The sequence below is a fragment of the Rhinatrema bivittatum genome, chromosome 5, assembly GCF_901001135.1.
Source record: "Rhinatrema bivittatum chromosome 5, aRhiBiv1.1, whole genome shotgun sequence".
Classification (NCBI taxonomy): domain Eukaryota; kingdom Metazoa; phylum Chordata; class Amphibia; order Gymnophiona; family Rhinatrematidae; genus Rhinatrema; species Rhinatrema bivittatum.
In genome coordinates, this window is record NC_042619.1 from 309043997 (window position 1) to 309067339 (window position 23343).

Here is a 23343-nt window from a genome sequence, read left to right on the forward strand (position 1 = left end):
GAGGAGGATGGGTCCTGAGCACTGGCGAAGAGTTGTTGGAGGATCTCATGGTGGTCCCGAATTTGAGCCACATCATCTCTCATCCTATGTCCGGAAAGATTCTCTCCAGTACACCGCATGTCAGCAAGTTGTTCCTGAACCTCCTGTCAGAGATCTGAGGCCCGCAGCCATGCCATTCTGCCACCCCGCTGCAGAGACTCTCAATGCCGTCTTGAAAACATCATAAGTTGCTCGGACCTCGTGTTTTCCACACTCCAGACCCTTGAACACCAGTGACATGAGGGTGTCTTACTGCTGTTAAGGCAGCTGCTCAGCCATCTCCTCTACCTGCTTCCAGATGTCCCACAAGTACTGGCTCATGTAGAGCTGTTAGGCAGCAATGCGGGCAACAAGCATGGTGCCTTGGAACACCTTCCTCCCAAGTGTCCATCGCTCTGTGGTCCTTCCCTGGGGGTGCTGAGGAATGGGTCCAAGAACGTTTGGACCTCGACCACCACCAACTGGTGAGGCAGCTGATACTTATCAAATTTGGAAACTTTCTGGAGGAGGTAGACCCCGTCCACCTTCCTGTTAACAAAAGGCACTGTGAAGGATTCTTCTCATATTCTCAGCAGCAACTCCTTAAGCATCTTGTGTACCAGGATCGCCATGATCCCCTTAGGAGGCTCCACGAACTGGAGGATCTCAAGCATTTTGTGCCTGGCATCCTCCTCTGTCAAAAGTTGAAATGGAATGGCCTCTGCCATCACCCTCACAAACCCTGTGAAGGTGAAGTCCTTAGGCAGAGACTTCTTTCATTCATCTGGAGGAGAAGGGTTTGATAAGAGACCATCAGAGTTCTCGGAGGAGGACTCCTTTAGATCATCCCCCCAGGGGTCACAGGAACCCTCATCCTCACTGTATGCTACAGGGGATGGGGCCCTAGGTGCTCGACCTACGTCCAGGGATATAAGAACTGGTAGAACTGGCCAGAGAGCTAGAGGCCTCAGCATCTCTGCCAGCCTCAGTGGAGCTTCCTCGAAGGAGGAACCAGCAACAACCATCTTATCGGTATGGGGAGGTCTCGGTACTCTGCCAGGCACAGATACTGTACCGAGAACCGGTGCCAGCGGGGTCGGTAACTCACTGATGAGCATGCTGAGATTCTCCAAAAGCAGGACAAGGACGGACGGCACCACTCCAGTGCTGTTGGAGCCACAGGACCGAAGCCCTGCAGTGCCTGCTCCACCACCAGCTGGACTCTGCACTTCAGCTCTTCCTCAAACCCTGCCGATGCCAACATCAACTGGGAAGGAGGAGGGGTGGCCAGATCTTCTTCAGACCCAGAGGGGGATCAGCGACTGGCAGCAGCAGCGGTGGAGACCATCCCAGATCCCCAGCACCAACAGAGGATGGGCTCCCCTCGCCACGGAGTCGCTTTGGGGGCATCATGGCAAAAGCTGGTGCATCTCCGTGCCTGGCACTGTGCATCAACGGGGACTGTTGTCGATGCTTCTTTTGCTTCCCTCATTGTACAGCCCAGTCTTTCCCTGGTGCCGAGGTCAATGACAATGAACCCGGTGTCCTTGGCCCAGAGGAGATAGACAACGGTCAGTTACCGGCATCGCTATCCGCCGATGGAACAGACAGTCCTGCCAAAGTCGATGGCGTGGTGTCCATCAGTGCAGCTCCAAGGTCCTTCAATGCCAATTCCAATAACTTGGACTTCCTCAACCCAAAGAGCTGATCCATCTTGTTGAGTTGAAGCCAATGTCCCTTCGGGGTCATCTCAGCACATAAGTGGCAAACCCGGACATCAGGTGATGCCCTCAGGCAGAGGATACCCACCTCATGAGGATCAGTGATAGACATGGTCCTCGAGCACCAGGGACATCAGCAAAAACCAGATGTGGCCATGACAAAGCAAAACAAAAGGGCCGCAAAGCCGAAAGCAATGGCGGCAGGCGGCGATGGCCGGTGGGCACCAAGGCACCGCCACCGTAAGGGGAATTGACTGCAAAATGAAACTTACCCGAAACGCTGAAAACCCTGACTAGGGACACTACAAGAAGGCACCGAGAGAGATCAGATGATGGATCAAAGGGAAAATAACGCGAAAAATACAAAGAGCAAAAAGGTTTTCCACAACGCTAAAAACAGCCAAAGTGAGCTCAATCACACCACAAGGATCACAGCTCCACGGAAAGAGGGACACATGTGGACGCATGGTGATCAGTATGCTATGCATGCTCAGTGTGTCTAGTCAAAGTTCTAGAAAATCTGACATATGTTTTCCGCATTGGGGCTCCATTTGATGTCACCCATGTGTGAGGACTACCATCCTGCTTGTTGTCGATGAAATCCCAACAGCTCTCTCAGCCTTTTCACACTGCAGGAGAGGAAGAGCTGTCTAGGGCACTGAGAAAAGTGGACCACCAGCTGTCTAAGCTCCTTCAAGAATTTAGATGTGAGCTCCACAAAAAGGTCATCGACCCCCCCCCCCCCCCCCCACTTGCCTGCCTCTACTGGGAAGGTTGGTCCTGCCAGGCACCTGACGACCTCCCCAGGAGGTCTGCTCCCAACACTTTCTGATTTTTTTTAAACTCCAGACTGCAGGTTTTACACCTCTACTATCTGCTGGAGACAGAGGAATACTAAGGGACTGCAGGTGGCATGCTAGGTTATGTGGCAATGTCAGTAAAGGAAAATTGGTTCTTACCTGCTAATTTTCGTTCGTGTAATACCACAGATCAGTCCAGACTCCTGGGTTTTGCCTCCCTTCCAGCAGATGGAGAGAAAAACTTTGCAGGCACTGCCTCTTAACCCGGTGTACCAACTGTAGCTCCTCAGTACCCAAGCCTAAAATATTTAACAAAACTTCTAATAAATCAACTCTATAATATGCCTCAGAATGAGCAGAGGAAAAGAGGAAATTCATAAACTGAAAACCAAATTTAGAACTTTTCTTGAAAAGACTAATGAGAAACCTATGCTATTCTTCAAATTCATCAGAATCATTATCGTAAACAAAACCGAATGGACTCACCAAACCTTCCCTCCACCACGGGGTGGGACTCTGGACTGATCTGTGGTATTACAGGAAAGAAAATTAGCAGGTAAGAGAACCAATTTTCCTTTGCCTGTACATAAACCCAGATCAGTCCAGACTCCTGGGATGTACCAAAGCTTCCCTAACCAGGGTGGGGCTGTGAGAGTCCCACTCAAAGTACACCTTCACCGAAATTGTCAACGCCTGAGGCCTGTTTGTCCAATCGGTAGTGTCTGGCAAAGGTATGCAAAAACTTCCACGTAACTGCCCTGCAAATCTCTTGTGGTGATACTAGTTGACATTCTATCCAGGAAGCTGCCTGGGAATGAGTAGAATGAGCCCTTAATCCCTCCGGAATAGGTCGACAACAAAATATATATGTGGAACCAATAGCCTCCTTCAACCAATGTGATATAGTGCCTTTGACACTTTCTGACCCTTTTTTTGCACCACTCCATAGCACAAAAAGGTGATCCGACAACCTGAAACTGTTCGTGACCTCAAGATACCGCAACAAGGTCCTACTGACATCTAGACGTCTTAATTCTTTTGCATGAGCTGTACCACTCTTCAAATTTGAAAAGAACGGAAGCTCCACTGTCTGACTTAAGTGGAACGCTAAAACGACCTATGGCAGAAAAGATGGAACCATCCTCAGAGAGACTCCAGAATCAAAATCCTCAAAAAGGATTCCCTAAATGATAGGACTTGAAGTTCAGAAACCCTTCTGGCTGAACAAATTGCCTGCAAGAAAACCACCTTCAAAGTCAGATCTTTTATGCTGGCCCTCTTAAGAGGCTCAAATGGTGTGTCACACATATCCTTGAGGACCAAGTTAAGGCTCCAAGAAGGATACATCTTACAAACCGGGGGGGTGCAAATGCTTCACCCCTCGGAGGAAACGTACCACATCCGGAAGCGCAGCCAGAGTTGTTCCATAAGCCTTGCTCCACAAGCAGCCCAAGGCCGATACCTGCACCCTCAAGGAACTAAAAGACAAGCCTTTCTTCAGGCCTAATTGCAAAAAGGCTAACATCTGTGCAATGATGCTCAGCGAGGATCAACCCCCTACTCCATACACCAAGATTCAAAGACTCTCCAAACCCGGACATATGCCAAAGAAGTAGAGGTCTTGCGAGCTCGCAGCAGAGTACAAATAACATCCTCCAGATATCCTTTCTTTCTTAATTGCCTCCTTTCAAAAGCTAAGCTGCTAGACAAAAGTGATCCGCTTGATCTGAAAATACAGGGCCCTGTCACAGAAGATTTGTAAGATGGCCCAGTCTCAGGGGGTCATCCACTGCTAGACTGACAAGATCCGCAAACAAAGGCCTTCATGGCCACTCCGGAGCCACGAGAATCACCTTTCCTGGGTGGACCTCTATTCTCCTTACAACCTTGCTCATCAGAGGCCATGGAGGAAACACACATATCAGAACATTTTGCAGCCAAGGAAGCACCAGGGCATCAACCCCTTCCACTCCATGCTCTCTTCTGCGACTGAAGAAATGTGGTGCCTTGGCATTCTTACGGGTTGCCATCAAATCCATGTGAGGCATGCCCCACCTGCGAGAAATGAGGGTCATTGCTTCCTGCAATAGCTCCCATTCTGTCGGCTGAGATAATCCACCTGCACATTGTCGGACATCAGTAAGTGTGAGGCCCCTATCAAGGCCAGATTCTGTTATGCCCAGGTCATCAGAATTTCTGCCTCCTGAGCAACTCGACTCTTGGTACCTCCCTGGCGGGTGATGTAGGCCACCATCGTCGCATTGTCTGACAGGACTGACTGCATGGTTGCGCAAAAGGGGAAGAAACTTCTACAGAGCTCATCTCTAGGCAATTGATGGACCAAGTTGCTTCCTCTGCTGTCTAATGGTCCTGCACCGACTGGGACAGACATACAACCCTCCCACCAGACAGACTGGCGTTGGTAGTCACCACCATCCATTGAGGAACCTAGAGATCCACCCCATGGCACAAATGGTCCTGGCCAAGCCATCACGAAAGACAAGACCTGGCGGTCTCTGTAAGCGATAGGAGATGAAACTGTTCTGACATTGGATCCCACCGGGAGAGCGATGCTTTATGAAGAGGTTGCATATGACAAATGGCCATGGGACCACCTCCAAGATCGAGGCCATGGAACCAAGGACCTGCAAATAATCCCAGACCCTGGGCACTTGCGCCTCCAACAGGTTCCAAACTTGAGCCTGCAGCTTGACAATCCGCTCCTCCATGAAAAATACCTTCTCCAGTCGGGTATCAAAGCGTGCGCCAAAGAACTCCAGCCTGCAAAGGAGAAAGATGGCTCTTGGACAGACTGACTATCCATCCCATTGATCTCAGGTGTTGCAACACCACTTCTACCACACCACGGCAAAGGACTTCCGACTTTGCCCGGATGAGCCAGTTGTCCAGATACGGGTAGACCAGCACGCCCTCCTTTCTGAGAGCCGCTGCCCCTACCACCATCATACCTTGGTGAAGGTCCTTGGGGCCGTTGACAATCCGAACGGGAGAGCACAGAATTGAAAATGCCTCCCCAGGACCTGAGGTAACATTAATAATCCGGATGAATCCCTAGGTGTAGTTACACCATCAGATCCAAGAAAGCCAAGAACACCTTGCTTCTCACTGCTACTATGATGGTCTGCAGAGTCTCCATCCGGAAACGGGAAACTTTGAGAGCTAGATTCACCTTCTTTAAATCCAGAAATGGTCGAAAGGTTCCTTCCTTCTTGGGCACCACAAAATAAATCGAATAACACCCCGTCTCCTTCTCATCCTGGGAAATGGGGACAATGGCCCTCAACAATTGCAGCAGCTGTATGGTCTGTTGAACAATCACCTTCTTTTCCGCTGAGGCACAAGGAGACACCATTAAAAGTTTTCTGAACAGCCAAGCAAATTCTAAAGCATAGCTTTGTCCTATCACGCTTAGAACCCACTGGTTCGATGTGATTTTGACCCACTCCACGTAAAATTGAGTCAAACGATCCCCAATGACTGGAACTGAGGAGTGGGCCTGCATCGTCTCATTGCACAGGCTTGACTCAACAACTACCTTGTCCGGAGCCGTCACAGTTCGGTCTGCGCCCACAAAATGGCTGGTTCCAAGTCTGCGACCTCCCCGATGCCTGCCTTTGACCACCACTCGGAGCTCTGCTCTGGCGGAAATGCCTTTGCCCCCGAAAATGAAAGCATACAGGGAGAAAAACTTTGGACCATCTTGATTTGTCCTCCAGTAGCTTGTGGGCCTTGTTATCTCCCAGATTCTTTATCATCTGCTCCAAGTCTTCTCCAAACAGAAGTCTGCCCTTAAAAAGGCAATGCTCCCAATTGAGCTTTGGATGAAATGTCCACTGACCAGTTCCACAACCAAAGAAGTCTGGCCAAGTCTGCCAACATCATCGTTTGAGAAGCCATGCGAACAAGGTCATTCAAAGTATCTGCCCCATAAGTGACTGCCGCTTCCAATCACCCTGCCTGTTCAGACTCTGCAACTGTTGCACCCATCGCAAACTAGCCCGGAGCTGCAGTCAGCCACCCAGATGCCCAGCGCCAACACCTCGAAAATCTTTTTAAGATGCACCTCGAGCTTCCTGTCCTGCAGATCCTTCAGAGCTGCTGCCCCAGCTACCAGACTGTAGTCCTCTTCGTAACTGCCAAAACCGATGCATCCATCTTCGGCACCTTCAAGAGCTCCAGCGCATCCTCGGGCAAAGGGGTAAAGCCTATCCATGGCTCTGTTCACCTTAAGGCCAGTCTCTGGAGTGTCCCACTCCCTGATCACCAGCTCTTTCCCGGGAAAGGGAAAAGTCTTGGCTGGACCCCTCAAGCCGGATAGGACCGGATCCACTTCCTTCAGGTCAGCCTGCTCCTGCAGAACCAATACTCCCAATTCTGCCAGGACCGGTGAGATCAGGGGTCCGAGTTCATCCCTTTGAAAAAGGAAAACCACCTTAGAATTGTCACCACCCATTGACAGGGCCTTTCCCACGTCATCCTCTGGCCTTTGCACAGAATGAAAAATATCCCCAGATGACAATCCCCGACCCCTCCAAGGAACCCTCCTCAGTGTTACCTGTCCCAGAAGGACCTAGGATCCTTCAAATCTGGACTTTTTCCTGGGGGGAGGATCTGTCATCCTCCACTTAAGAGGGCCATTCTGCAGCCTTATGGGCCAAATATGCTTTAAGCAACAATAAAACAAACTCTGGCAAAAAAAGGGGAGGAACGCTCCACATCCTCCTCCAGAGGATCCAGCTCCTCCCCCGAGAGGTACCCCAGGGCTCCCCGGGTCTCCTCCGTGAGAGATCTGCTAGAGAATGCGCAGGCGGGAGATCCCCTCCCCCCTGCTGCATTGCACGCGAAGGAATCCAAAGTGGCCTCCATTCCCGCACTCAGCAGGAATATTCAACAGCCTCCCAAACTGCAGCTTTAGGCCCGCCAGACACCTGCTACGAAGTCAATGCCAGCGCGGTCCCCCCCCGCAGGCAGTGCAGCAGCAGCCACGCGGCATGGCCCAGCACTGTAAATGACTGTGCGGCACATGCCAAAAAGGAATCAATACAAGGAATAGCCGAGAGTCCTTTAAAAATCCGTTTATTAGTTGCCCACTCTAGGCCAAGTGTACCAAGCCAAGCCAATGAGTTTACTGTGTACTTTGTTCGCAAGGACAAAGTACACAGTACTTTGAACATTATTACAGTTCGGCAAACGTTGCTTTTTTATTTAAAAGTGAGAAATTCCAATGGTGGACAAATATAGACCAATTGCATAGTCATTTGGATATTGTGAATATGAAGGCTTATTAATCATCTGTAAGTCCGCCCATGAACCTCCATGGATAGAGCACATCTATGAATATGCCATTTTAGTCTAAAATAAGCCCCTGAAGCAGCCCTTTGTTGGGCGAAACTTAGGCCTAGAGTCGGGCAACTAATAAACGGATTTTTAAAGGACTCTCGGCTATTCCTTGTATTGATTCCTCACGGCTTTCTTAGACCGTCTTCCTCTGTGTTTTTTGGGTACAGCCAAAAAGTAAACACGCTGGAAACTGCAAAGGCATAACCCCACTTACCCGGAACCCTTCTGCCACCAATGGCAATCAAACAAGCATGTTCCCTTATCCTTTGCCTATTTCCTCCCATTTTTTTTTTTTTTTAAACTAAACTTACCTCCTGGGAGGGAATTTCACCTAATCTATCCTCTTCTATTTTTTCTTCCTTTATTTTTTTTCTTTAGATACAGAACTGTATGTTTTGCATCTCCTCCATCTGCTGGAGACAGAGAAATATTGAGGAGCTGCAGGTGGCGCACCGGGTTAAGAAGCAGTGCCTGTAAAGTTTTTCTCTGTCTCAATCTGCTGGAAGGGAGGCAAAACTCAGGAATCTAGACATCTGGGTACATACAGGGAAAGCTTTTCTACACTCTCTCCATCTGCTGGTATGGCAGAAAAACCCAGGTGGCTGGACTGATCTGGGGTATGAACATGAACCATGGATTGGCCCCTAAATGCTTCAACTTAGTTTAGAAGATTTACTGGCCTTCACGCCCTTTAAGATCTGCATCTCTAAATTTATTGGAGATACCTTCTATTAGACAGACCCATCTGGCCAAGTCGATAGAAGGGCTGTTTGGGATAGTTGAGCCAATGCTATGGAATGCTATGCCATAGGAATTGAAAGCTGAGTATTCACTGTTACAATTTAGGAAGCTCTTAAAAACATATTTGTTTCAGCCAGGCTTTTGATGATTTAAAATAGCCTATGATCTTTTAATCATTAGATTGCTGGTTTACTGATTTTTGTTTTTAATAATGCTCATTGTAATTTGTACTCTATGTTTTTGTGTGATTATTTGTATGTATATTATTTTATGGATGTTGATTTGTAAACCACCCAGAATGGTAGATGGGTGGGTTATAAATATTGTAAATACATAAATGGCATCCCATCTCACTGCCTGTGGACCATACAGGTACCCCAATTATAGTAAAGATCATCAGCAAGTGGCATTTTACCTCAGAGCCCGAGGGTGATGCAGGCACCCTTACTGCTGGGGAGGCTGGCCGACTGCTCCTCTCTGACAAATCAAATGACAGGTCCCTCCTGGTTGCATCACGGGGTTTTTTTTTCTTCTCTGCATCTAGATCGCGAGGCTCTGAGCCAGCGTGACTCTCTGCCCGAGTGAGGACTCCCGTCAGGAAATCAGCAATCTCATCCTGGCATGCAAGAACATAATATGCCGTTATCACACTTCCACAACTATCCTTATAGCCCTCCAGTACCCTTGAGTTAAAAGTGCTAGCTCATCCCTGCATATCTTTTCACCCCTGATCACAATAGTCAATGTATGCGTCTATCTTTAAAATGAATGTTATATGAACACATCAAGTGAAAGTATTTGTCAACCTATAATGGTGTGTCATGTTGTAAACCATTTTGATCTTCATTTGGAATGATGGTATATAAAATGGCTAAATAAACAGTATGGACATGCCACATCACAATTACGTATACTATGTAACTGCTAGAGCAGCATTTAATCTTAAAAATCTAAACTGAGGCCCATCACCTGGGTAATAGTCTCCAAACACACCTGCTCTCCTTTTATTCCAATTATAGTATTAACAAAATGATTCAAAGGAAAATTGGTTCTTACCTGCTAATTTTCGTTCCTGTAATACCATAGATCAGTGCAGACAAATGGGTTTTGCATCCCTACCAGCAGATGGAGACAGAGAATAAAAACTTTTCAGGCACTGCTACATAACCGAGAGTATCACCTGCAGACCCTCAGTATTAAACTGTACCCAAGCCAATGTGTAGACAAAACTGATCCCCCAACCAGGGCGAACAGTTAACTCAGGGTTGGAGCCCCCCTTAACTGGTGCCCTCACTTCCTCTCAAGGAACTATAACCGCTTTACATCTACAGCTCAACCTATTTACAATCTGCAGATACACTCTGAGAATATAAACAGGAAATTTGGTCTTTTGGCAGTAAGGGGATGGGGTTCTGGACTGATCTGTGGTATTACAGGAACGAAAATTAGCAGATAAGAACCAAATTTCCTTTCCTGTTCATACACAAATCAGTCCAGACGAGTGGGATGTATCCAAGCACCCCTACACTGGGCAGGTACTCGAAAGACCCACACGCAATACACTTTCACCAAATGCGCCATCTTCTTATGCCCGAACATCCAAACGGTAACGTCTGGTGAAAGAGTGGAGTGAAGCCACGCCGCAGTTCTGCATATCTCCTGAGTCAAAACTGATACTCTGCCCAGGAGGCAGCCTGCACTCTAGCAGAATGTATATGGAGATCAAACGGTGCTTTTCGACCTCTACAAATATAAGCCAAACAAATAGTCTATTTCAGCCACTGCAAAATTGTGGCTTTAGAAGCTCTGACTCCTTTCTTTGTCCCACCAAACAGCACAAAGAGATAATCCGATTGCTGAAACCGTTAGTGACTTTGAGATACCATAACAGAGCTCAGCAAACATCCAAAAGATGAAATTCCTTAGACTGCGGCGAATCCCAAGACCACTCCGGAAAGGCTGGCAGCTCAACCATCTGATTAACAAGAAAAGAGGACGCCACCTTTGGCAAAAAGGATAGAACCGTGCACAGCGTAACCCCGTGACTGGAAATCTGCAAGAACATATCTCTGCAGAACAAAGCCTGTAGCTCCGAAATCCATCTGGCCAAACAAATAGCCTCCAAAAAACACTGTCTTCAAGGTGAGGTCCTTTAGTGAAGTTCCTCGTAAGGGCTCAAATGGAGGCCCACAGAGCATTTTCAGAACTAAATTAAGACTCCAATCAGGGCAAATCTTATGCATTAGAGAACATAAATACTTAACGCCCTTCAGAAAACGAACAACATCAGGATTAGAGGTCAAGTAGCTCCCCCGTATCTTGCCCCTAAGGCAACCCAAGGCTGACACCTACAAGCAGAGTGAGCTATAGGCCAACCCCTTTGATAAACCCTGTTGCAAAAAGGCCAAAATGTGAGGAATGTCCACGCTCAGCGGGTCCAGCCACTGCTCCAAAAATTAAGACTCAAAAACCTTCCAGACCCTGATATAAGCCAGAGAAGTAGAAGGCCTTCTAGCCTAGAGTAGGGTGGAAATAACCAGCTCTGAATATCCTTTTAATCGCAATTGCCGCCTCTCAAAGCCAAGCTGGCAAAAGTGATCCTCCCGATCTGAGAATATGGGTCCTTGATGAAGAACCTCTGGGAGATGGGCCAATCTGAGAGGCCCATCCATCGCAAGACACCAGATCTGTGAATTACAGTCAGCGCAGCCACTCCAGCACTACCAGAACCACCCTCCCTGGGTGCATCTCTATGTGCCACAAGACGCGTCAGACAAGAGGCCAGAGAGGGAATACGTACAGTAGAACTCCTCTCAGCCACGGGCACACCAGCACATCTATTTCTTCCAACCCAACTTCTCACCTGCAACTGAAGAATCGGGTCGTTTTGGCATTGCCTCGCGTGGCCATAAGGTTCATCTGGGGGTCACACCACCTGTCACAAATGAGAGTCCAGGATTCCGGGCACAACTCTCATTTCCCCGGATCCAACTGCTTGCCTGCTGAGGAAATCTGCTTGATCACTGTCCACTCCCGCAACATGAGAAGCTGCTATTCCCTCAAGGAAAAGCACCACCCATGAAGAGATGCCGGGCCTCCAGAGCCACAGCGGACTCTTCGTCCCTCCTTGTCGATTGATGTACGCCACCATCGTCACATTGTCAGAAAAGATTCTCACCTTGATCCAAGGCAGAAATGACTCCAAGGCTCTGTGGATTGCCCTTGTTTCCAGGCAGTTGATTGACCACGCCATCTCTGCCAGCATCCACAGACTTTGAGCTGATCGCCCCTGACAGACTGCGCCCCCATAACCCTGGAGGCTGGTGTCTGTAGTAACCACTACCCAGTCTGAAAACTCCAGATGCACTCCCTTCTCTAACCTGTGGCACAACAGCCACCACGAGAGACTGGACCTGGACTCCCCCAGTAGCAGTAAAGGCAGTTGATACTGTTCTGATAATGGATTCCACCTGGACAAGAGCGCCTTCTGTAAGAGAGTCTCATGTGAGCAAAGGTCCATAGAACCAAATCCAACATGGATGCTATGGAACCCAGAACCTGCAAATAATCCCAGACTTTGGGCACCAGCACACCGGCACAGGCGCATCACTTACATCTGCAACGTCGTTATTCTGAGGTCAGGTACACCCTGCCCCTCTGAGTATCGAAAAGAACCCCCAGATATTCCAGAGATTGGATTGGCTCTTCGACAGGTTTATTTCCCAATCCAGTGACCACAATCTGTCCATAACCCGCTGCACTGAGCAACCACACTCCTCCGTTTTCACTCGGATAGTCATCCAGATATGGGTGAACCAGAATCCCTTCTCACCTCAGGACCACTACCACTAACACCATCACTTTTGTGAAGGCCCATGGCACAAAAGCCATCCCAAATGGAAGAGCTTTGAACTGGTAATACTGTCCCAACACCTTGAACCTTAGAAACGTCTGATGATCCATTTGAATGGGAATATGCAGGTAGGCCTCCATTAAATCTAACGATGCTAGGAACTCTCTTTTGTGGGCCGCTATCACTGTGTGCAATGTTTCCATGCGAAAAACACGGAACCCGCAGGGCCACACTGACCCTCTAGAGATCCAGAATGGGTCGAAGAGTGCCCTCCTTTTTAAGAACCACGAAATAAATTGATTACCTACCCCTTAGTTGCTTGGACAGAGACATGAACAATTGCGTCCAATCTTAGCAACCGCCACAGCATATCCTGCACTGCTACCTGCTTCGAGATGACCAATAGGATTCTAGGAAGGCCTCCCTGATAGGGCGTAAAAATTCTAAGGCGCAACCATCTCTTACCACCTCCAGAACCCACTGGTCCAAGGTGACCTTGGTCCATTCTCCGTAGAATCGGGCTAATCTTCTCCCCACCGCCTTCACGGAGAAATGGATCACTATTGTGCTGACTTGCCTCCCACGGTCCCCTGACCAGTGGAATCTCTGGAGGATCTGCAGGAACCCCGAAAGAACAGTTGCCTACCCGAAGTCTGCTTCTGTCCCGAAACCGGGAACAGGCAGCGAAACTCTTCTTGCCACCCTTCTTATCCTCAAGCAACCTATTCCCTTTCAATTCTCCCAAGCTCTTCATCAGCTAGTCCAGAGCCTCCCCAAACAGAAGTTTCCCTTCAAAGGGGAATTACACAGCTGGGACTTGGACCATGTGCCCGCTGACCAATTTTGTAGCCACAACAGTCTGCAAACCACCACTGCCAAGACCATGATTGGTATGCACTAAATCATAGCACATTCACCACATAAGTCATTCCAACTTCCAAACACACTGACTGCATGAAACTGCTGGGTCGAGTAGAACTCTGTTCTTACACCTTCTGCACCCAGCATAAGCAGGCCCTGTGCATCAGACTGCCACAGATCACCGCCTGGACACTCAAGGCAGAAATCTCAAACATCTGTTTTAACCTCATCTCCAGTCTACAATCCTGAACATCCTTCAGAGCAGCTGAACCTGCCACTGGAATGGTTGTTTTCTTGGTAACGGTGGAGACCACCGCATCCACCTTCAGCAGCTTGAACAGGTATACCTTCGCCATCACCCTGCCCACCCTCAAGACCTGCTTCTGGGAAATTCAATTCCCAGTTAACCAATTTTATCTTCTTAGATAACGAGAAGGCACTAGGAGGACCCCTCAGTCCCTCCAGGACTGGATTTACTCCCTCATTGTCTGTCTCCTCTTAAGTGACCTTGAGGCCCAATTCCTCCAAAACTGAGGAATCAGGGAGTGCAGCTCCTCTTTCCTAAACAGGTGGACGACTCTCGGGTCATCTCCCTCTGCCACTGGCATCTCCTCTGGATCAGGGTAATCCTTGTCTGTATCCGAATTCGGATCAGAGTACGCATTGGGATCCACCCCTCTGGAATCACTCCCTGTAGGGGCACTTGTGGGATTTTCCTGAGGATCATCCGAGCCGTCCAAATTCCTTGGATCACCCTCGGATCACAAACTGTGCCCCAGGCCCAGATATCTGAGCAAACCACCCGATCCTCTTGACAAAACCTCCCTAGGTCTCTTGGAAGGACCTCATGGCTGTCATTCCCTGGGACGCTTCCCTCCTGCCTCCTTCCGTGTCAGAAAGGCTTTATGCAGGAGTAGAACAAAATCCAGTGAAAATTCTTCTGGATCCTCGTCATCCTCATCTAGGCTGCTACCATCTGTCTCTCCACCTAAGCTAAGATCCTACGCTGCCAACAGTCTCACGGGAGAAAGAGCTGGAGGAGAATCCCTGGCTGCCTTGGAGCTCGCAGCCTTCTGCCTGCAACCCTTGGAGGCCATGTCTGCTCCTTCCAGTCCCTCCAGGACCTCTGCTGCGGGCCCCGAAGATCTAGTGGCCCTTCTTGTCCAGAGTCTCATCCGCGGAGGCTCTCTCATCCCCCTGGCACAGCTGGAGCACAGGAATGTCTCATTGAATCACGTGGACCACAACCTGCATGCTTTACAGGCTGTCTTGCGTGGCTTTGACGCCACTAAACAAAGGGGAGAAGCAGCAGCCTAGTGAGAGTAAAATCCTGATCCAGCACTTGCACGCAGGCCATGCACGTGGTCTGTCCCCAGAACCGCGCACCTGCACAGGCCCGACACAGTGGGCGGAGGAGAAAAACACGCCTGAGCCACCTGCCTGTCAAGCCCCTCGGATCTCTCAGGGCCCACAGCAGCTCAAACTCTCCCTTCCTTCCGGTGCCAACAGCTCCCACAGAAGAATAAACAGCCCTTTCGCAGAGTCACCCTGACTGAAGCTCCTTTTTCTAACAACTATCGGTTTTCTTTTTTTCAAAAAGCTTAACTATTCAAGAAACAGAAATTCTTCCCTGCCAGGAGGAAGGCGGCCTGAAGGAAGAGACCTCAGAGGGAACAAGGGAGCCAGTCCCCTGGCTATTAGACCCTCTGGAAGTAGCGGACTAAAGCTAGACAGAGATAATCAACACCCCACTCATCCAGCTCCACCTAAGGAACGGTCCACAAAGCAAAATTGCTTACCTTGTAATAGGTGTTATCCCAGGACAGCAGGATGTAGTCCTCACATATGGGTGACGTCACTGACGGAGCCCTAGTGCGGGAAAACTTTCTGTCAAAGTTTCTAGAAACTTTTGACTGGCCCTGTGAGGCCACTGAGCATGCCCAGCATGCCATGATATTCTCTGCCACAGGTGTCTCTCTTCAGTCTCGTATGTAGCAATAAGCTTTAGCAAAAATAAAATAATAAAAGGTATGAGACCCAACTCCGCGGGGTGGCGGGCAGGTTTCGTGAGGACTACATCCTGCTGTACTGGGATAACACTTATTACAAGGTAAGCAATTTTGCTTTATCCCAGGACAAGCAGGATGCTAGTCCTCACATACGGGTGATTAGCAAGCTAGAGGATGAGTCATTTCGTAGTGAAGCAACAGTGAAGTATTGTTGTTGAAATTGAGTCAGCCGAAGATCACAGTAGATTGGATGTAGAAGGAGTTGGGATTAAACTGAAAACAAGTTCTTTAAGACAGATTGTCCATATGCTGAATCTTGTTGTCCTTGGTTGTCTAAACAATAATGAGCTGCGAAGGTGTGAAGAGAACTCCATGTTGTTGCTTTACATATGTCAAGGATTGGCACTGAACGATAGTGTGCTACTGAGGTTGACATTGCTCTTACTGAATGTGCCTTTACTCACTCTTGGAGAGGAAGGCCTGCTTTTTCATAGCAAAACTGTATACAATCTGCCAGCCAATTGGATAGGGTATGTTTACCCACTGCTTACCCGGTTTGTTTGGATCATAGGAAACAAAAAGTTGATTGGATTTCCTGTGGACTGCAGTGCGGTTTAAGTAGAAAGATACTGCACGCTTACAGTCCAAGGTATGTAAGGCTGTTTCTCCTTGGTGAGAATGAGGCCTTGGGAAGAATGTGGGTAAAACAATGGATTGGTTCAAGTGGAATTCCGTAACTACCTTGGGAAGGAATTTTTGGTGTGTTCGGAGAACCACTCTGTCATGTAGGAATTTTGTATAGGGTGAGTATGTGACAAGTGCTTGTAACTCACTAACCCTTCTAGCTGAAGTAATGGCTATGAGAAAGATAGTCTTCCATGTGAGAAATTTAAGATCACAGGAATCTATGGGTTCAAAAGGAGAACGCATGAGTCTTGTTAAAACCAGATTCAGGTCCCATTGTGTGACTGGTGGCCGAATTGGTGGTTTAAGTTGAGTTAAACCTCTCATAAATCTACTTACGAGAGGTTGTGTTGATATTGGTGCATCTCCCATTTTGTTAGGTAAGCTGAGATTGCACTTAAATGTACCCTTACAGATGATATCTGGAGACCAGATTCTGAAAGATGGTATAAGTAATCTAGTAGAGAAGTAGTGGGGCAAGTGAAAGGATCAATATTCTTTTGTCTGCACCACAAAGTAAACCATTTCCATTTCAAAGAATAGTTCTTGCGTGTGGAAGGTTTACGTGAAACTATAAGCTCTTGAGAGACATTGGTTGAAAGATTGAGTGGTTGCAAGATGAAGCTTTCAACATCCATGCTGTCAGGGATAGGGATTGAAGGTTGGGATGGCGCAACCGACCCTGAGTTATGAGAGTGGGAGCTACTCCCAGACGAATTGGATCCCTGACTGAGAAGTCTAGAAGTGTGGGAAACCATACTTGTCGAGGCCAATATGGGGCTATGAGTATCATGGACCCCTTGTCCTGTTGTAGCTTCACTAGAGTTTTGGTTATGAGCGGTATTGGAGAATACGCGTAGAGAAGGCCTGAGTTCCAAGGACAAGCAAATGCGTCCTTGGCTGGTTGGTTCTTCTGTTTGTGTAGAGAACAGAAGTTGTCCACTTTGTGATTCAGATGTGACGCAAAGAGGTCTATTGTCGGTTGACCCCAACGTTGAAAGATCCTGGTCGCTACTAAGGGATCCAGGGACCATTCGTGTGGTTGGAACTGTCGACTTGAGTCGATCCGCCGCTACGTTGTGAATGCCTGCCAGATAAGTTGCCCTGAGAAACATTGAGTGGTTGAGGGCCCAGCCCCAAATCTGTGCAGCTTCTAGGCAAAGGAGATACGAGCCCGTACCTTCCTGTTTGTTGATGTACCACATGGCTACTGTGTTGTCCGTTTGGATGAGAACAGTCTTGTGTGAAAGGCAGTCCTTGAATGCATGCAGCGCATAACGTATAGCTCGAAGCTTTAGGAAATTGATTTGAAATGTTGCTTCGAGGTTTGTCCAAGTCCCTTGTGTTTGGAGAGTGTCTATGTGAGCTCCCCAACCCAAAGTGGATGCATCTGTAGTTAAAGTTATCTGTGGGACTGGTTGCTGAAAAGGGAGGCCTTTGCGCAAGTTGTCCATGTTTGTCCACCAAAGTAGAGATGATCTCAGTTGGTGGGTCACTTGAATTGGATAATGTAGTGGTTGAATGGCTTGGATCCATTGTGATCTTAAAGTCCATTGGGTAACTCTCATGGCGAGTCGTGCCATGGGAGTGACATGAACTGTGGAGGCCATGTGGCCTAGTAAAGTTAGAAACTGATGAGCTGTCGTTTGTTTCTGTAAGTAAATGGATCTTGCTAGTAGAGTGTCTTTGCTAGATTGTTCAATTCTGCTCCTATGAATTGGAATAGGTGAGTTGGAGTGAGATGGGATTTTTGATAATTGATGAGAAATCCCATGGAGTGAAGTATGGCAATTGTTCGATTCAGAGAAGTGAGAGCTCCTTCTTGAGATTGACTTCTGATGAGCCAGTCATCCAGATATGGGAAAACATGGATACTTTCCTTGTCCAAGTGTCCTGCTATTGCTGCTAGACACTTGGTGAAGACTCTTGGAGCAGATGCCAGTCCGAATGACAGAACTCTGTATTGGAAGTGTTGATGGCCCACCATGAAGCGCAGATATTTGCGATGAGGAGGGAATATGGGAATGTGCGTGTAAGCGTCTTGAAGATCCAGAGAACAAAGCAAATCTCCTGTTTGAAGTAGTGGAAGCATGGTGCCTAGAGAAACCATCCTGAATTTTTCTTTTTTCAGAAATTTGTTGAGATTTCTGAGGTCTAGGATGGGGTGTAGGCCTCCGGTTTTCTTTGGAATGAGGAAATACCGGGAGTAGAATCCTCTGCCCTGCTGAGTCCGGGGTACCAGCTGTACGGCCTTGGCCCTCAGAAGGATGGATAATTCTACTTGTAATTGAAGTAGTTGAGAATTCTGTTGTGAGAAGAAACTTGGTGGAGATTCTGGAGGAATTGAGAGGAAATTTAGTTTGTAACCTCGAGAGACTATGGAGAGTACCCATTGATCTAATGTTATGTTTAGCCAATTTGTGTGAAAATAGGATACTCTCCCTCCCACTGGCAGGTCTGGTCGAGGATTTAGGGGATGGACTTGTTCTCTGGCCTGTATCTCAAAAGCCCGCCGCTGGGCCTGTCTTTGCAGGAGGTTGTGGGAGGGTAGGCCTAGGCTGTCTTGCCTGGGACCGTTGTTGTGGTCTAGTTAATCTACCCCTAGAAGTTTGAGGGTAGTATCTTCTTGGCCTATAGTAAGAACGCCTGATTTCTCTTCGAGGTAGGCGATGAGAAGATTGTGTAGAGGGATCTTGTGGTATTTGAGACAGTTGACGTAAAGTCTCTGTATGGTCTTTAAGCTGTTGTACTGCTTCTTGGACCTTTTCTCCAAACAAACTGTCTCTGAGACATGGTAGCTCCACAAGTTTTTCTTGGACCTCACACCTGAGGTCCGAGGCCATAAGTCATGCCCATCTACGGGCGGTGATTCCGGCTGCTGCTGCTCTGGAAGCCGTCTCAAAGTTGTCATAGACCGCCCTCACCTCATGCTTTCCAGCTTCTAGGCCTTTGTTGACTATGGCCTGTGCTGGTTCCTGCAATTGCATAGGTAAAGAAGTAATAATTTCTTCCATTTGCTTCCATAGGTCCCTCTGATATTGTGTTATATACAATTAGTAAGCAGAGATTTTTGTGTTCAAGATGGCACTTTGATACACTTTTCTCCCTAATGAATCGCGAAACCTATGGTCTCTACCAGGTGGAGTTGATAAGTGTGGGCGGGTACGTTTAGACTTTTTCTGTGCAGACTCAACTAACACAGATTGGTGTGGTAGTTGTTGTTTCTGATATCCTGGGGCTGTCTGCACTAAATAGGTTGTGTCCACATGCTTATTTACTGCTGGGACAGAAGATGGATGCTCCCAGATGCGGCATTGACGATCCGAGAGAACCTCATGGACTGGAATAGCCAACCCTTGCTTAGGCGGGTCTACCCATCAAATTTAGGATCTCTTTTAAAGTTCTTATGATGATCCACAAGCACATCCATAACATCGCCCCTCTCAAGCTCAGTAATCAATTCCGTCCACACACCTCAGACAGACCTGTCAGAAGAGCGTATAAAGGCTCCCAGTTTGCCCCCCCTGCCAAATCCTCTCTAAGTAAGGGAGCACTATCAACAGCAGGGCCCACTCTATGGAACACTCTGCCACCAGATCTACGTCAAGAATTCTGCCACCAAACCAAAGCTTTCCCGGAAACCCAAGCCCACTCTGACGCCGTTCGAAGGACATGGACTAAAGCTCGAGGATAAACTGAGCACGCCGCACTCTCTACCCAGCCCTCATCGGGGCTCTTCTTCCCCAGATTCTGCCACCCGCTCTTTCCCTCCTGCCCCCCCCCAGCCCTTCCTCCCTCCCTTCACTCCTCATATATTCCCTCTTTCTCCCTCGAACCCAAGCATCACGTCTAATGTTTTATATACTTTTATTCTGTATTGAAGTCTTACAGTTATTCCGCATTAAGCTTCTTACGGTTTGCAATTGTTCCTTTGTTTCTCCATACGTTTCGTATGTTCTTACGCTCTAATGAACAATGTTTAATGCTCTAATGTTTAATGTTTCTCCAACGTTTCAAATGTACTTTTGCTCTAATTGTTTAAGGTTTAATGTAACGCCCTCCGGCGGCAGTTCTGTTTTACTGTAAACCGGTGTGATCTGTATATTTTACAGGAATGTCGGTATATAAGAATTCAAAATAAATAAATAAATAAATACAAACTGTAGAACTTCTAGAGTTTCTTGCCTAGTATCTTGTTCTGCTGTTAGCTTGAAGGGAATGGAGTCAGCCATGTCTTGTATAAACGTTGAGAAAGATAAATCTTCTGGAGGTGATTTTTTTCTCTGGTCTGGAGGTGAAGGTTCAGACATAAACCCCTCAGAAGACGTAACAGACTGCTGGTCATCCCAAGAGTCGTCTGGGTCCTCTCTATCCGGAGACTGTGGGGAAGATCTGGGAGGGTAATGAAGGCCTGAAGGGCCTGGTTGTGGATCATCGGACGAAAACAAATATGAAGTGCCCTGAGACTTTGTTGTTGGCAAGTTGTCGATGACATTTTGATATCTTTGTAAAAGACGTCGATAGAATGCGAGGTCTTGAACTTCAGGAGGCTCAGATGATGGTTGCCTCGATGATATGGTAGATGTCATCAATGTAGTCGACGGTAGAAGTGTCCTCTTCGAGGACACTTCTACCGTCGACTACATTGATGACTACATTGATGACTATCGAAGAGCCCGATGGTAACTGGGCGAAGATGGACGTCGATGACGTGATGAGTCTCAGTGTCGTAGTGATCGACTCCATGGTTGTCCTCGGTGCCAACAAGGACACCGGCATCGGTAATACAACAGACATCGATGCTGGTGGCATCGGCAGGATCGCCGGAGGTGTTTGATCCTTTAAAGCCTGAAGGACCGCTTATCTGATGAGATCAGACAATTCCGGCTGTACAACTGATGGAACCAGAGCAGTTGTAAGCAGTGGCAGAGGCTGCGATGATGCATCCTGTGCAAAGGTCTGCGGAGGATCTGGCATCAATGGAGGCAAAGGCCCAGGCGTTGAGGGGACCGATATTTCCTGGGTCCATGGCCACTTTGCTTTCGATTCCTCCTGGGACGTCAATGCGGATGACGACGGATGGCGATGTCGATGCTTTAATTTAAGTTGGTCGGTCGACTTCGTCGATGCAGTGGACGATGGCGAGGACGGACGATCACCCGATCCGTCCGGACGAGATTTCTTAAGTAATGCTCGTTTAGTCACTCCGGCCGGAGACGACTTTGATGATTTTGAAGGGGAAGGAATCAGTTGCAGTTGGAACAAATGTTCCATTTTTTCCTGCCTAGCCTTTTGCCCTTTCGCATTCATCTCAGCACATTTAGGACAAGTATTCACGTCGTGCTTTTCACTGAGACAGAGAACACATTCAAGATGCGGGTCGGTGATTGACATGGTTCTGTTACATATGGGGCATTTTTTGAAGCCTGTAGCCATTGTTTTTTTTTATCGACGGCCGTCGAAAAAGAATGGGAATTCGTGAGAAAAAGATTTTCCAAAAATGAGAAATTGAGAATGAGGTACTCACCAGCTGGTGAAAGGAAACCCCGAAAGACTTCTACGAGAGAGAATATTGAAAAAACTGTGACTTTTTAATCAGAAAATGTTGTGAAAAACTCGCAACGGCTCCTGTCCCGCGATGCCTGTAGCAGCGCGTAAAAACGAAGACTGAAGAGAGACACCTGTGGCAGAGAATATCATAGCATGCTGGGCATGCTCAATAGCCTCACAGGGCCAGTCAAAAGTTTCTAGAAACTTTGACAGAAAGTTTTCCCGCACTAGGGCTCCGTCAGTGACGTCAACCACATGTGAGGACTAGCATCCTGCTTGTCCTGGGATAAAGATACCTAATACCTCAGGGAGTACTGCATCAAATTCTGCCTTTTCTTGCTTTTTCTTTTTTTTTTTAAACAAACTGCAAGATTGCACCCCTACCATCTGCTGGAGACAGAGAAATGCTAAGGGACTGCAGATGACACTCTCAGATATATAGCAGTGCCTCAAAGTTTTGTTTTCTGCCTCCATCTGCTGGTAGGGATGCAAAACCCACTTGTCTGGACTGAACTGGGTATGAACAGGAAAGAATGATATCTGTGACTAACCATTTATTTTTTACCTTTTCATTTCTGACTGTAATAAAATAAGCATTTAAAGTATTTAAAATGTAATTTAATCATTTATTCGCCACAATGCTGGATTTTGGCAAGTCAAGATGCTGCTGTACAGTTGGTTTTCACAAACCTATGCTCATCTCTCTGATACAGCCAAATTATAAAAACAGCATGATGAGCTGAAAAGTGATCCCCGGAGAGGAAAGAGAAGCAACAGATGCATTGAATCATGAATACAGCATAATCAGCTGAAGGGAAATCTTAGAAAAAAAGTAGCATTTAGTCAAAATATTGAAAAAATATATACATAAGAAATATTAATTAGGTCAAAGTAAACCTCAAAAGGTGGCTTGCAAAGAAAGAATTTAAGGCTAATATTTTATGCACCTCCCTAGCATACTGCTTACAGGAATGCTGGAATCTGCCTCTCACATTGTGTGTGGGGCACAAATTCATAGGAGCCATCACCCCTCCGGATACCTTGGTACCTGAGGGGGACAGCAAAAGTCTTGTAGTATCTGTGCCAGGACCATTTCTATCTGGTCTCCTTTCCCAATGCTTGTACCCACTGAGATCAGATGTGATGCACAATCTTTTCATCTGTCCCAACATCTCATACAGAGAGGTCAGAGACAGTGCAATGGAATGCCTGATTGCCACAAAGCAGGACTGGAGTCCAGCATAAGAGAAAACAGGTCTCTTGATGCAACATCTGATAAACAATGGAAGATCCCCTACCCTTCACCCACCCTTACCTGAATGCATCTGTCCACCATGCTCTGGGTCAAGCCTTCTGATTTCTTTTTAGCTTTACTTATTCTGAGAATAGAACAGAGAAAAGGAGACAAGTATTATTCAACAGTTCGAACGTCAGCTCAGGTTCTTCAAAGCTGTATTTATGTACACAGCTGAGACAGAATGAGATGCAATGATTTGCCCAAGGTAATGCAAAAAAATGACAAAACTGGGATTAGAACTGAGGCACAAAAAGAAAGTAAATTTCCCAAGCCACAGACAATCAGTGAAGGGATTTAATTTTATGCTTATTCCTTTCTAAATATGTTTTTGGTTTAAAGCCATATTACTATTTGTATCAATGCATCAAGACCCATGAAAAGACCAACAATAGACAGCTGAGGGGGGATATGATAGAGGTCTTTAAGATCATGAGAGGTCTTGAACGAG

The 23343-nt window shown here is 47.4% G+C and overlaps 1 protein-coding gene across 6 annotated transcripts in view; it reads right to left on the reverse strand.

The window, feature by feature from the left end:
* The window catches only part of KANSL3 (KAT8 regulatory NSL complex subunit 3), a 331289-nt gene that overhangs the window by 186577 nt on the left and 121369 nt on the right, over positions 1-23343 (reverse strand). For all 6 annotated transcript variants that reach the window (XM_029604292.1, XM_029604291.1, XM_029604289.1 and 3 more), the window contains exons 12-13: positions 22914-22977; positions 9057-9257 (exon numbers count right to left, since the gene is read on the reverse strand). In XM_029604292.1, coding sequence (XP_029460152.1) covers positions 9057-9257; positions 22914-22977 — 265 coding nt within the window. The remainder of the gene's footprint in view (positions 1-9056; positions 9258-22913; positions 22978-23343) is intronic.